At 46.8% G+C, this 14,087-nt stretch overlaps 1 protein-coding gene across 6 annotated transcripts in view; it reads right to left on the reverse strand.

Annotated features, from left to right (window-relative positions):
• Positions 1-131: 131 nt before the first annotated feature.
• Positions 132-14,087, reverse strand: part of sulf2b (sulfatase 2b) — a 59,768-nt gene continuing 45,812 nt past the window's right edge. For 2 of the 6 annotated variants that reach the window (XM_029833153.1, XM_029833154.1), the window contains exons 2-23: positions 12,711-12,925; positions 12,518-12,638; positions 12,329-12,447; positions 11,978-12,129; positions 11,609-11,778; positions 10,198-10,348; positions 10,018-10,117; positions 9,717-9,792; positions 9,501-9,629; positions 9,069-9,125; positions 8,702-8,831; positions 7,947-8,187; positions 7,390-7,585; positions 7,116-7,245; positions 6,949-7,043; positions 6,798-6,857; positions 6,381-6,550; positions 6,158-6,300; positions 5,837-5,942; positions 1,904-1,940; positions 1,612-1,677; positions 132-1,417 (exon numbers count right to left, since the gene is read on the reverse strand). In XM_029833153.1, the coding sequence (XP_029689013.1) occupies positions 1,387-1,417; positions 1,612-1,677; positions 1,904-1,940; positions 5,837-5,942; positions 6,158-6,300; positions 6,381-6,550; positions 6,798-6,857; positions 6,949-7,043; positions 7,116-7,245; positions 7,390-7,585; positions 7,947-8,187; positions 8,702-8,831; positions 9,069-9,125; positions 9,501-9,629; positions 9,717-9,792; positions 10,018-10,117; positions 10,198-10,348; positions 11,609-11,778; positions 11,978-12,129; positions 12,329-12,447; positions 12,518-12,638; positions 12,711-12,870 (2,640 nt within the window). In that variant the 5' untranslated portion in view covers positions 12,871-12,925 and the 3' untranslated portion in view covers positions 132-1,386. Of the gene's footprint in view, positions 1,418-1,611; positions 1,678-1,903; positions 1,941-5,836; positions 6,001-6,157; positions 6,301-6,380; positions 6,551-6,797; positions 6,858-6,948; positions 7,044-7,115; positions 7,246-7,389; positions 7,586-7,946; positions 8,188-8,701; positions 8,832-9,068; positions 9,126-9,500; positions 9,630-9,716; positions 9,793-10,017; positions 10,118-10,197; positions 10,349-11,608; positions 11,779-11,977; positions 12,130-12,328; positions 12,448-12,517; positions 12,639-12,710; positions 12,926-14,087 lie in introns of all 6 variants that reach the window. The other 4 variants (XM_029833155.1, XM_029833156.1, XR_003887752.1 and 1 more) reach the window with 4 other exon arrangements.

The raw sequence follows: 14,087 nt of genomic DNA on the forward strand, positions 1-14,087 counted from the left end.
CTAGGACACCATGTGACACAGAATGAATCCTCCAGCTCTTTCAGACGTCACTGATCTGCCTCGTACTTCTGCATTCAACGTTTTTATGCTGCTTACATGTTTTCTGTGTGGATTCATTAGCAACAAGCTGCTGTTTTAATGAAAAGGTTGTTTAATTCTTAGAATTTAACACAAACAATCTGTACAACTGGCATTTAACACGTGACGCACAAACTAAGACAATCACCGTTACCCAAAGTTCCACCGTACATGTCTGTCACATGGCACATGTCCACCAGCTGCTGCTGCTGCTTCCGTCCAACTCTGTTCTCCAGTCAAAGTGCACTTTTCCTTCAGCGTGTGTCCAGTTCACAACATCTGAGCTGGTCAACAACATCCCAGCTACAACACACCATATATATTCACAAATACATTCGATAGCTTGATTTTTTTTCTCTATAGTTGTTAGACACTAGAACAGCACCACAGAGGAGACACCAGGAGTTAAAAGTTTTGAATTATGTAGAAAGCAGTGGCAGTATGAGGAACGCCGTTTGGCTAAAGATGTGCAAACGTAGGTTTTTAAGCTCCTTATTTTAGCCCAGAAACACAAAGTGATCAGTTATTCTGGATGCCAGGCTGGAGGTTGGAGTCAAACCGAAGAAAAGGCCTAAAATGTGACCAAGCTAAGGTTATCTGAGCTTTAAAGTTAATTTTTCCTGACAAACTAAGCAAAAACTGTGTTTAAATAAAACCCCAACACATTAGACCAGAGAACTAATGACATCACAGTTGACATCCCAGTTAAGGAGGTTCCCCTAAACTGGGAGGTGAGGAGCGACGACGGCAGCCCGGAGTTTTAATCACAACCAGCCAGAAGAGAGAACACAACATTTCAAATGGGTCCGAGAAGCTGAGCGACAACGCAATAAGATCAGTGTTCAGGAAGAAGCAGGTGAAGAAGCCGACGGATTGGAATCTGTTATCAGGTGCTCCGAGTTCAGGAGGTGTGAACGCCATGCGTCTCCATCATCCTGCGGCAGTGCAGCACTTCACCCGTTACCATGCCAACAGTAGCAGTAGAGGAGGAAACAACGGAAGTGGCCACGATGTCATGGGTTCATCTTCAGGGATGTGTGAATATGGACAGATCAGAACCTCGAAGGAACGCTTCTGGAAGGAAGTTTTGCTCCAAATGGAAGAACAGTGCAGTCTCCTCCTCCTCCTCCTCCTGACACGGAATGAAAAGGAGGAGCTGATGAAGAGGTGCGTGGAATGGTTGGACCCAGTGTCTTCCTGATCTCCAGTGCAGTGGGGGGGCCAGATGATGGGTGGTTGGTTGTCAGCTGTGACCCAAAGGACAAACGCACCCTGTGGGTCCGAACCTGCTCCAGTCAACCAGGAAGCTCAACCCTTCCAGCCGTCCCAAATTGGACCTCTGGACAAACACAGACATGCATTAATCAGAAAGTGTGTGTGTGTGTGTGTGTGTGTGTGTGTGTGTGTGTGTGTGTGTGTGTGTGTGTGTGTGTGTGTGTGTGTGTGTGTGTGTGACACTTCAGCTGACAGAGAAAAATGGGGTTTCTGTTTGAATGCACTCGTCTGAAAAACAAAATGGGGGGGGGGACTCACAAAGTTCGAGATGATGACGATGATGAAGGTTTCTTCACTTTTGGCCACTTCTTTCGCTCAAACGCCCTAATGCAACAAGCACACAAACTGTTACACACAGCAGCAGCCACAGCAGCAAACACACCCCAGAGGGGTGACTGGTCAGATCTGGGGGCTCCTCAGAGGAGAAGGTGGGACTGAGAGCGTTGGATCGTTTCATTGACTGGTGGATCTTTAATGACAGGCGGAGCTACAATGGTCAGGCGTGATCACATGATGCCTTCATAGATGAGCTGTGTTGGTGTGTGCGTACCTGTCGTCATCAAAGATGCCGTGTGCATGTCCTCCTGCTGAAGAGAAATCTGACCGTTAGTGTGCACACGGCTCTGCTCGCTATTCTTTTCTTTTAACCACAGCAGCATTCATGAGTCAGTTTTGAGGAGACCTTGAAAGCATCATCAGAAGTTGCACCAACCAAGGCTACAGAAGACAAGCTAGAAAAGGAGCAGGCAGAGAAAGAAAATCATCAACAACCAAAGAGGAGCACCTGGTGGCTGGTCTACTGGACCTGGAGGTGAGGAGCATCTCACAGAGCAACCATGTTTACTGGTCTAGTGGACCTGGAGGTGAGCAGCATCTCACAAAGCAACCATGTTTACTGGTCTACTGGACCTGGAGGTGAGGAGCATCTCACAGAGCAACCATGTTTACTGGTCTAGTGGACCTGGAGGTGAGGAACATCTCACAAAGCAACCATGTTTACTGGTCTAGTGGACCTGGAGGTGAGGAGCATCTCATAGAAGTCTTACTATAGATTAGATTAGATTAGATTAGATTCAACTTTATTGTTATTGCACATGTACAGGTACAGAGCAACAAAATGCAGTTTAGCATCTAACCAGAAGTGCAAAGAAGCAGCAAGTGAGGATAATAACTTAATAAATACAGTATGGCGGTTATTTTACAATTGTTTACCGGGTTGTAGGAGATTTCTTTCAGATAATGCTGTAGCTAAGTTTAAGGAAGTGATCCCTGTGCTGATCCCAGGACCACTCTGTGTGTCCCCAGGGATCAATCACTATAATCTTAGCCCTGCTGAGGTTGACTCTATTGCTGAAGGTGCAGCAACCTCACTGAGAATCACCCTTGATTCTGTTGCCCCACTGAAAAAGAAAATAGTAAATCAGAGGAGGTGTGCCCCCTGGTATAATTCACATATCAGGACCCTCAAGCAGAAAGTGCGAAGACTGGAAAGGAAGTAGCATTCTTGTAAAATAGACAGCTACCATGTAGCCAGGAAAGACTGTCTATTAGTTTACAAAAAGGCCCTTCGCAAGGCTAGAACAGCTTATTTTTCTTCTTTGATTGAGGAAAATAAGAGCAACCCCAGGTTTCTTTTCAGCACTGTGGCCAGATTAACTAAGAGTCACAGTGTTTTAGATCCACGTATCCCTTCTTCCCTTAGTGGTGAAGACTTCATGAGCTTCTTCACTGATAAAGTTCTAGCTATCAGAGAGAAAGCTAACCAGGCCATCCCAACAACTGGACCATCACCAGATGTGCTGACTGTGGGAACATACAGGGTCTCCAACGAGCCCTTAAGCTCCTTCAGCCCTATATATTTTTCTGAGGCGTCATCGCTAATTCAGAAATCCAAGACCACCACGTGTCTTTTAGATCCCGTCCCAACACACCTGTTGAAGGATGTTTTACCATTGATAGGCAGTTCTATCCTGGACCAGATCAATGGTTCTTTAGTGTCAGGTTATGTACCCCGGTCCTACAAGGTGGCAGTGATTAAGCCGTTGCTTAAAAAACCATCACTGGATCCTGATGTCTTAGCAAATTATAGGCCAATATCCAACCTTCCTTTTATCTCTAAAGTTCTAGAGAAGGTGGTGGTGACTCAGTTACTGGAGCACCTGCAGAGAAACAGCCTGTTTGAGATGTTTCAGTCAGGCTTTAGAGCTCACCACAGCACAGAAACAGCACTTCTTAAAGTCACTAATGATCTTCTCATAGCTTCCGATCATGGACTGGTCTCTATGCTGGTTCTGCTGGACCTCAGTGCTGCTTTTGATACAGTTGATCACAGCATCCTGTTACAGAGACTGGAACATGTGATTGGGATTAAAGGGACAGCACTAGACTGGTTTAGATCATACTTATCTGATAGATACCAGTTTGCTCATGTCCATGGTGTTCCCTCCTCATACAGTAGGGTTAGCCATGGAGCTCCTCAAGGTTCTGTACTCGGACCAATCCTCTTCACATTGTACATGCTTCCCTTAGGGAACATTATTCGGCAGCATGGGATAAATTTTCATTGTTATGCTGATGACACTCAGCTCTATTTATCCATGAAACCCGAGGAGACAGAGAAGTTAGTGAAGCTCCAGACCTGTCTTAAAGACATAAAGTCCTGGATGTCTTCAAATTTCCTCCTCCTTAACCCAGGAAAAACTGAGGTCATGGTGTTTGGTCCTGAACCTCTCAGGGATAGATTAGATCACATGATCACTCTAGATGGTATCTCATTAACATCTAGTCTCTCTGTGAGGAATCTAGGAGTAACTTTTGATCAAAATCTCTCCTTCAACTCACACATTAAATTAGTCTCTAGAAGTGCCTTTTTTCACTTGAGGAACATCACAAAGATCAGGAAACTGCTGACGCGGCATGATGCTGAAAAGTTAGTCCATGCATTTGTTACTTCCAGGCTGGACTACTGTAACTCTTCAGGGTGTCCAAACAACTCTTTAAGAAGCCTCCAGTTGATCCAAAATGCTGCAGCCAGAGTTCTGACAGGTATTGACAAAAGAGATCACATAACTCCTGTAATGGCGTCGCTTCATTGGCTGCCCGTTAAATTTAGAATCATTTTTAAAACCCTTCTTTTGACCTACAAGGTCCTCAGAGGCCTAGCTCCATCCTACCTGGAGGAGCTAGTGATACCTTATCAGCCCAATAGACCGCTCCGCTCTCAGAATGCTGGTCTACTTGTGGTTCCCAGAGTTTCCAGGAGTAGAATGGGGGGCCGAGCATTTAGCTACCAGGCCCCCCTGCTATGGAACCAGCTCCCTGTCCAGGTACAGGAGGCTGACTCCATCGCTACTTTTAAGATCAGACTCAAAACCTACCTCTTTGAAAAAGCTTATTGTTACTAATTCAGTAGTTCCAGTTACTATCATAGACAGACAAATTATCATACTTAGGGGGTCGTCTAATCGTTAGGTCACATCTTAGCTATGCTGTTATAGGCCAAGGCTGCCGGGGTCCAGAAACATGATCACCTGACAGGCCTCTGTCACTTCACTGGGTCATGGTTTCCTCTCCTCTCCTCTCCTCTCCTCTCCTCTCCTCTCCTCTCCTCTCCTCTCCTCATCAAGCAGACTAGTTATGCTGATTCTTGTGTAGTTTTTCTGCTTCTCCCCCCCCCTATTTATTTACAGGTATCGCCGCCCTCGGAGCTGCATAATGACCTCCGGCCCCGCTGAAGTGATTGTACATCATATTTTTTATGTGTGTTTCTGTGCTCTGTGCCTCTCCTCTCCCTCTCCTCTCCCTCTCCTCTCCTCTCCCCCTCCTTCTCCTTTTCCTCTCCCTCTCCTCTCCTCTTTCCCCTCCTCCTCCTCCTCCTTCTCCTCTCCTCTACCTCCCCTTCACTCTACTTCTCCTCTCCTCTACCCCTCTCCTCTCCTCTCCTCTCCTCCCCCTTCTCCTCTCCTCTCCTCTCCTCTCCTCTCCTCCCCCTTCTCCTCTCTCTTTACCCAGCCGGCCATCAGCAGGAGGGTCCCCCTACATGAGCCTGGTCCTGCTCAAGGTTTCTTCCTGTTAAAGGGGAGTTTTTCCTTGCCACTGTTGCTTGTCTGGGGTCAGGCCCTGGGATTCTGGAAAGCGCCTTGAAACAATTTTGATTGTAAAAGACGCTGTATAAATAAAGATTGATAAAAATAAAGATTGATGATAGAGCAACCATGTTTACTGGTCTACTGGACCTGGAGGTGAGGAACATCTCACAGAGCAACCATGTTTACTGGTCTACTGAACCTGGAGGTGAGGAACATCTCACAGAGCAACCATATTTACTGTGATCAGTTCGGATCTGAGCCGATTAGGGAGGATTCCAACGTGAAACTTTAGCATTTTGATAGTTCCGCTCTGTATTGTGTCCCGTACCAGCTGTGTGTGTGTGTGTGTGTGTGTGTGTGTGTGTGTGTGTGTGGAGGGGGGCTTGGTGTCGTACCCTGAGGATTACACTGCTTGTGTCCCCTGCAGCCTCTGAGCTCCATCAGCTGGACGTGGAGCTGGTTGAGCACCGTCCGATCCAAAGAGCTGACAGCGTTTATCAGCTGGAGACAAAGACACAGACGTTGGACGTGAGCCTGGGTGCTGGAGGCGGACTCCCTCCTGTGGGATCAACCCACATTTTATCTGATATCTCTTTATTAATAGTTTGTGTCCGCACACAAAACCAATGTTACAGTGACTTATTCAGTAATTCCACTCTTAAAACTTGCTCATTATAAGGTCCCTTATCTGGGTGAAAGGATTTTTTGGTGCGTACCTGGTACGGGTCAGTGTTGAGGTCAAAGTACTCCAGGAAGCCTGTGGCAAACTCGCAGAACAAGAAGTTGTGGGTCTGGTTTATGGTCCTCAGACACCAGTAGGTGTTGTTGTTGGCACTGGTGCAGGCACAGAAGGAGCCCACTGTAAGATCAGGCAGCGGAGGTTCTGGTCAGACACGAGGCTGAAACATGTGTGAAACAAGTGTCACACATGTGACATACATGTCCAGTAGGGCGCAGTGTGCCAGTGCTGGTTGTCGTGGGTGAAGCAGGTGAGTCCAGGCATCGAACAGGTGTCGTTGTTTCTGATCCTCTTGATCATCTTCCTCATTTTCTTCCTCCTCTTCTGCTCTTTTAGAAGCCACATCTTTTTATTGCGAGCCCCATCCTTCCTGAACAGACAGGGTTTAAACCGTACCTTACTTCATCTGACAACTCTGGTCAATCCCTCAAGGGTCTGCTTTGGGTCCCTTTTAATTTCGTTCAAAGCTTCTTATTCAATTTATTTTGCATCACGTGACAGATTACATTTCAGCTCACGCCACTCTTGACGCCAGCGTGAAGCCAATAATCAGTTGGATCATGGAACCTGCTTTACGGACGGGACTGGGCCAAGAGCCAAGACTGCGGCAGGCTCACCTGAAGGGGTGCAGACCTCCTCCCCTGTACCTCAGCTTGTTCTTCAGTTTGGATTTATACCTGGAAAACATCAACACCAGCTGGAGATGTTGTTCTGAAAGGTTCTGAAGAACTTTCCTACTGAATGCAGACACGGTGGGATCGGACTCACAGGTATTTGTTACAGTCACAATCCAGTGGACGGGCCCGCTTTAGGTGACCTCTGACCTCCTTCAAGTTCTTGATCTTTGTCTGCAGAGTCTCGATCTGACAACAGAGGAGAGAACGTTGAGCCACAGAACCTCCCTCCGTCAGCCACAGATGCTCAGAGGGTGTTACCTCATGGTCAATGTGCAGCTTGTGGTCTTTCCAGGCTTGCAGAGACTGATAAAGTCCTCCGTCACACTTAACCGTAGCGTTAGCCAGAATAGAACATCTGCAGCAGAACCGGAGGAACAGCAGAACATCCCTGTTGCTCCCACATGGACAGTAATTCTTTGGCTCACGGAACTGAGATTCATTCATTTTTCCACCAGAATCCAAAGAAGAACATAATCTCTCTCTCTCTCTCTCTCTCACTCTCTCTCTCACTCTCTCTCACACACACACGTACCTATGTGTGACTTTGAGAGAGTTGGAAACAGGACTCGGAAGAGGCCCCGTCCCACTGAAATCCCCTTCAGACTTGTCTGGCGTTAGCTGTGCCCAGTGGGCCCCGCCCACCACAGTGACGTTTCCAGGGTAACCGTTTGTCATTGGGACAGAGCGGCTGAAACGATTTCTGGAGTAACTCTTCAGGGCCTTGAACTCTGAGGAAAACACGGAACTGAGCTTAAAACAGAATCCAGATGTGGTCCAACTGCAGGGAACACAAACACCTCCCCACTAGAGGGCAGTACAGCACCAGGAAACCAGGCGGCAACGTCTGTGCCAGACATTTAAGCCTTGAAGGAACCTTAAGAGGAACCTCGTGTTGATATCAGGGTGGAACCCTGGATTACTCATCTTTTGTTACCTGTTGCTTATTCCTGATCGGTTAGGAGCGTCGGTGAACGGGTCAGGTTCCTTCTCTTATTCGTGTCACTACTTTACATACTGCAATGTTGACGGGACTGTTTGAGTGCTGCTCTGCGTTCTAAGATCGCTCCACCAGAGAAACTGAGCACTCACTCTTTTTGGAGAAGAAAGGCTTGTTGTTGAAAGGCTTCATAAGGGATGGGCGCCGACTCAGTGGCAGAAGGTTCTGGAGGTCACAGTTGCAGCTGTTGGACCGCTGATACAGCTGAGATTTGATGCTGAGCGACCACTGATGGCCGGCGGCGCCCCTCTGCACCTTCCTGTTCATCCCCCCGTCATTCTTGCACTTGAAAAGCCGAAGCTTCCCGGTAGAGTCCTCCACACACTGCCACTTCTGCTCCAGCACCGAGGGAAGAGACAAAAGATGGCTTCATTCACTGGAGCGAGCTCCCCAGACAGAATGGATAGAGACACACACACACACACACAGAGACACAAAGACACACACAAAGACACACACAGAGACACACACAGAGACACACACACAGACACACACACACACACACACACAGACACACAGACACACACACACAGACATACACACACACACACACAGACATACACACACACACACACACACACAGACACACACACACAGAGACACACACAGCATCCAGCAGCTGGCAGATGTGCTTGCTTAGGGCCGATCAGCTGGCTGTGGGGACTGTTCTGGCCAAGTGTAATTAAGCATCAACAGAAAGTTTCTCCTAATCCCGTTTCCCTCCACATCCCCTCTGAGTCGGCAGCCTTCTGTCCATTCTGCTCCCTTCTTCCCAGTAATTACTGCTCTGATTGTGTCTGCACCCCCCTCTGGAGGAGCTCAGGTGTGTTATGGCCGCCTGTGTCACCTGTCCTCTCTGCTGACAAGGTGTCTGGTACTCGGCTCTCTGACACAGATCCTTCACTCGTTGGTGTTTGGGCAGGAAGTTCTCCTCCTGAGTCACCTCCTTTCCATTCACCTTCTGGTGCAGCAGCTTCCTGTTGACAGAACCAGGACACGGGTTGGAGACTGTCATATCACTTCATGAGACATTTAAGGAAATGTCATTTCACTTGTTTACCATAAAAGAGAACAATCATACATCCCCAAACCTGTCCTACAGATCAATGCTCCAAAGAACACAGACAACCGACACTGGGAGAAGGTGCCATCTGAGGTGGGTGGAGCACAGGTAACAGGCTGGCCTTAAGCTAGCAGCAATGAGATGAATTTACCCTCTCTCCACCAGGAAGGAGTCCCTCCACACCTTTGGCTTCCTGTTCAGCTGGAATCTAGAGAGGAACATGGCAGTTTGAGTTGAAGCTCCACTCAGATTCAGACTAACTTCACTCAGTTCAACTCAAGTCAGATGACATTTTATTCCTCATGACGTCAAGCGTGGGAGGCCAGTGAGTTCACTGCAGCTCAGACTAACCTGGCTCGCATTCATATTACATTCATAGCATAAGCAGCACCACCCTTGTGGAGCTAAAGCACATGTTTCTAATCCAGAAACCTCCAGGAAAGAATTATTTTGTTGTTCGCTGCATGAAATGACTACAAATCCCAAAACACACTGGGACATTTTCCACATGGTTCACGCCTCTGGCCACACCACGTTTGGCCACCATAAATGGAATGGGAATTTTACCCATGTCCTCGTGTACCTGTTTGCAGATTTGTCGGTGTCCAACACAGTCAAGACCGATTTCCCGTCCATGTCTGGAGGAGGGTCCAGGCCAGCGATGTCCAGGATGGTGGGAGCCAGGTCAATGTTCAGGACGATGTGAGGGTTGCTTAGAAACACACAGAGAAATGAACGTTCCAAACCTGCCCAGTGTTTGTGTGTGGGTGGGTGTGGGTGTGTGTGCGCGCGCGTTTACATGCTGCCTTGCTCCACGTTAGGTCCCCTGATGAAGAACGGGACTCTGATGTCAAACTCATACGGCATTGATTTACCTGCAGAAACAGGTGGATTGTGGGAACCTGTTTTAATATCATGACGCTCTACAACAGCCGCCAGGATGACGTCAACGTTTGTGAGGCAACAATGTTTGAGTGACAGTTTACGCCACCAAACCGTGGAAAACAGAAGCAGCCGGACAGCTTTTCCTGTTCCAACATCCTGTGCATATTTAATAAGAAGCACTGGTGCTGCGAATGTTGTGTCTTGTGCTTTGTCACCTTTGACAAGGCCAAACTGCCCAATGTGGTAACCATGGTCGGACGTGTAGATGATGTATGTGTTGTCCAGTTCGCCCAGCTCCACCAACATGTTATATAACTGCAATACAGAGACAGAGGCATGAGGAGACGCTGCAAGCAGCCTTGCGCCGCCCTCACGTGATCTGCCTCGGAGCCTGCCTTCTCTACGCTGTCATCCACAGACAGCAGCGTCTGAAGCCGTTTCCTCTGCAGCACGTTGGTGAACTCCATGTGAATGGGCTTCATGGGGCCAATGTAGCGCATGATCCAGTGTTTGTCTAGGTTTGGAGCGTAATTATAGCTGGGGGTGCTGGAGGACAGGACAGAAGGGTCAAACAGGAAGAAAAGGGTGGAAAAACAATGTTGAAGAAGCAACTTTCATCAGTCACATGAGGCTTGATTCTAGGGTTGTGCTGCTGTGCGTGACACATACGTGAGCATCTGACTGCCTACAAACTAAGAACAATCTTATTTCCATCCCACTTAACACCAGTAGCTCTTCATCCAGCTGGGCAATAAAATAGAACAGAGAACATAAATAGATAAAAACTTAAACAACTAAGTAAGACTGAGTGTAAACAGACAGAATTCCTCAAGTCATACAGTAAGTGGCACCAATACGTCACTCAGAAAACAAAGAGTTTGGCAAGGAGAACAACGCCTAAAAAACGCTGCAGAAGATGCGATTGGAGAGCAAATGCGATGTGGCATATCCTTAGAAACCGCCTGCCAGATGCTCCTTGGGACCAGTTAATGCTGGACGACACCATTCATCAGCAGAAATGAAGTCCAAACATCTTTCTGCCCTCTGGTAGAGATGTCATCTTACATTTGGGCTTGGCTAAGTTGTTCTGTCGGCCTTCTTATCCTCGACTTTTCTCCTGTTTGCATTGTGGATCAGCTTTAAAATCATCTGACTGGTGAAACAAGTTAACCAAAGTGAATTAAAAGCCACGAGAATCGAACAAAAGAATTCATTTGCTTGTCCTCAACTAATCAGTTGATAAGGAGGCTACATGCTCCAGCTGTTGTCTGTTCATTAATATCACACACACGCACGCACGCACGCACGCACACACACACACACACACACACACACACACACACACACACACACACACACACACACACACACACACACACACACACACACACACACACACACACACACACACAGGTCCCAGTTTTCTGACGGTTTGTCAGTGTGTTGGATGTGGATAATGAATGTTCCCCATCAGCCAACTCATTTACTCTTCTGCTCCATAATTAAACTGATGTGGTGGGACAGAAATAACCCGACACAATGCTGGACGCCTTTCTGCTGCCTGAATGGCTGAAAGCCTGCACTCATCTCTGAGAACAACCAGGTAACTGGATCCTCCAGCTCTGAGACTGCACAGGTGTCAGTGTGGGGGTGAAGGGGTCACAAAGACAGGTTTTATAACCTCACTATAACCATAAAAATGGCTGTCCGACATGAACAAGGACACAGACGTGAGCGTGAGACCCTGAGCCACTGTGATGGAACGTGTGTGTATGGGTGTACGTGTGTGTGTGTGTGTGTGCATACATGTGCTGCGACGCATTAGGGAAGGCGGTGCTGTACTGTGGTGCAGAATCTTCTGGTCCATGCGGAGCAGCATGGCTCAGCACCATCAGCACAGGACGGTGAGGATAAACACGCTTTGAGTAACGGAAGTATCGCATTGACTCTGCCGTGATGAGGTCAGTCAGGTAGTCCTGTGTACACACACACACACACACACACACACACACACACACACACAGTTATTGTTGTAAGAGAGGAAGTAAAAGATTTCTACTGACATTTGAATTCTACTCAATCATGCTGGACTTTGTATTCCATTTACTTTGTTGCTGTGTGGGAAAGTTTTTCACCTAGTCGTGTGTGTGTGTGTGTGTGCGTGTGCGTCCGTGCCTGTGGGTACTCTGCTCCGTGTTTCTCTCGGAATCCATTGCGGCTCAGTGTGTAGTTGTAGAAGCGGCTGTTCTTCACCAGTCCGAGCCACTCCTTCCACCCGGGGGGAACATATGAGCCATTATACTCATTGAGATATTTTCCAAAGAAGGCTGGGGTGGGTGGGATGCACAGTCAATCCCAACATACAGCAACCGTTATCAAAACACACATGGAAATACCAGCGAATGCTGCTGTGCAGCGCCAAAAGAGAAAGAGCAGCATTTAAAGTGTGTGTGTGTGTGTGTGTGTGTGTGTGTGTGTGTGTGTGTGTGTGTGTGTGTGTGTGTGTGTGTGTGTGTGTGTGTGTACCTGTGCGGTATCCAGTGTTGTTGAGGTAGACTCCAAACGTGCGAGGCTCATGCTGCCGCTGCCACGACATGGACGAGCAGTTCTCATTGTTGGTGTAGGTGTTGTGGTTGTGAACGTATCTGACAACATATCAAAAGGGTCACTATTGTCACGGTAACGGGAGACACTCCAAATCGGGGAGAGCCTTACTTTCCTGTCAGCATACTGGAACGTGACGGGCAGCACATGGGGGTGGTGACGAAGGCGTTTGAGAACCAGGTCCCGCCCTCCTCCATAATACGACGAGTCTTATTCATCACCTGCATTGATCCTGCAGACACAGATCTCCATTCAGGATCCACTTTATGGTGAATTTACAGATGCCTCCGCAGGTGTCCCTCACCCAGCTCTATGTCCTGGTCGTCTGTCATGATCAGGATGATGTTGGGCCGGATATTGCGACGCTCTCTCTGAAGGCGGGGCTTCAGATGCTGGCCAGTGGAGCAGTGGGCCAAGCAGAGGGTCAGGGTGAAGAGCAGGAAGTGCAGGAGTCGGCTCGCCATGGCCAGGAAGTCCTCCGTCAACCAATCAGTTTGTTCAGAGCTGGAGTCTCACAATCTGCAGAAAACACAATCAAGTTTTGGATCCAACCAACATACATGCATGGATGGATGCATGGATGGATGGATGGGTGGATGGATGGTGTAAACAGAACCAACAGGTAATGAAAATCCTCAACTTGTTGTTTCCTGTTGGTTCTGCTTCCATTCATCCATCAGCAGCTTCATGCTTTTATTTTGAAGGTGCTGATTGAAGCAGCTGCTTTTTAAAGGTGTCGCCCATAGAAACACTTCATTACAGGTGTGTATGAGTATGATAGCAGTGTCGCTATGAGGCCATTGTCAACAACATGGGGACCGAGACCCAGCTGGCACCCCGTTCCACAGTGACCCAGAACAACACGCAGCCCATCAGCATTCCAGAACACAGAAGATGAGAGGAACATGAGCCTGGAGATCACATTCACACAACACAGAACATCAAGGATGATGTGTACACACACACACGCACACACACACACAGGCTGGATTCTGCTCCTCATGTGAAGACATCTAATCCTGAATATTTATATCCCACTAGTGACCCGACAGTTGTGATGACTGCTAGTGGGTCCAGTCGAATGACATCCTGAGATTTCAGGAGTTGTTTCGTCTGAATAAAATGTTATAATCACATCAAATATTATAATCAAATGTTATAATCACATCAAATGTGATAATCAACTGTTATAATCATATCAAATGTGATAATCAACTGTTATAATCACATCAAATATTATAATCAAATGTTATAATCACATCAAATATTATAATCAAATGTTATAATCAAATGTTATAATTTACATTAAATGTTAAAATCAAATGTTATAATCACATCAAATGTTATAATCACATCATATATTATAATCAAATGTTAAAATCAAATGTTATAATCACATCAAATGTTATAATCAACTGTTATAATCACATCAAATGTTATAATGACATCAAATGTTATAATCACATGATGTATTATAATCAAATGTTAAAATCAAATGTATAATCACATCAAATGTGATAATCAACTGTTATAATCACATCAAATGTTATAATCAAATGTTATAATCAAATGTTATAATCACATCAAATGTTTAAAATCAAATGTTATAATCACATCAATGTTATAATCACATCAAATATAATGATCAAATGTTAAAATCAAATGTTATAATAACTTTAAA

This window comes from Takifugu rubripes, chromosome 3, assembly GCF_901000725.2.
Source record: "Takifugu rubripes chromosome 3, fTakRub1.2, whole genome shotgun sequence".
Classification (NCBI taxonomy): Eukaryota; Metazoa; Chordata; class Actinopteri; order Tetraodontiformes; family Tetraodontidae; genus Takifugu; species Takifugu rubripes.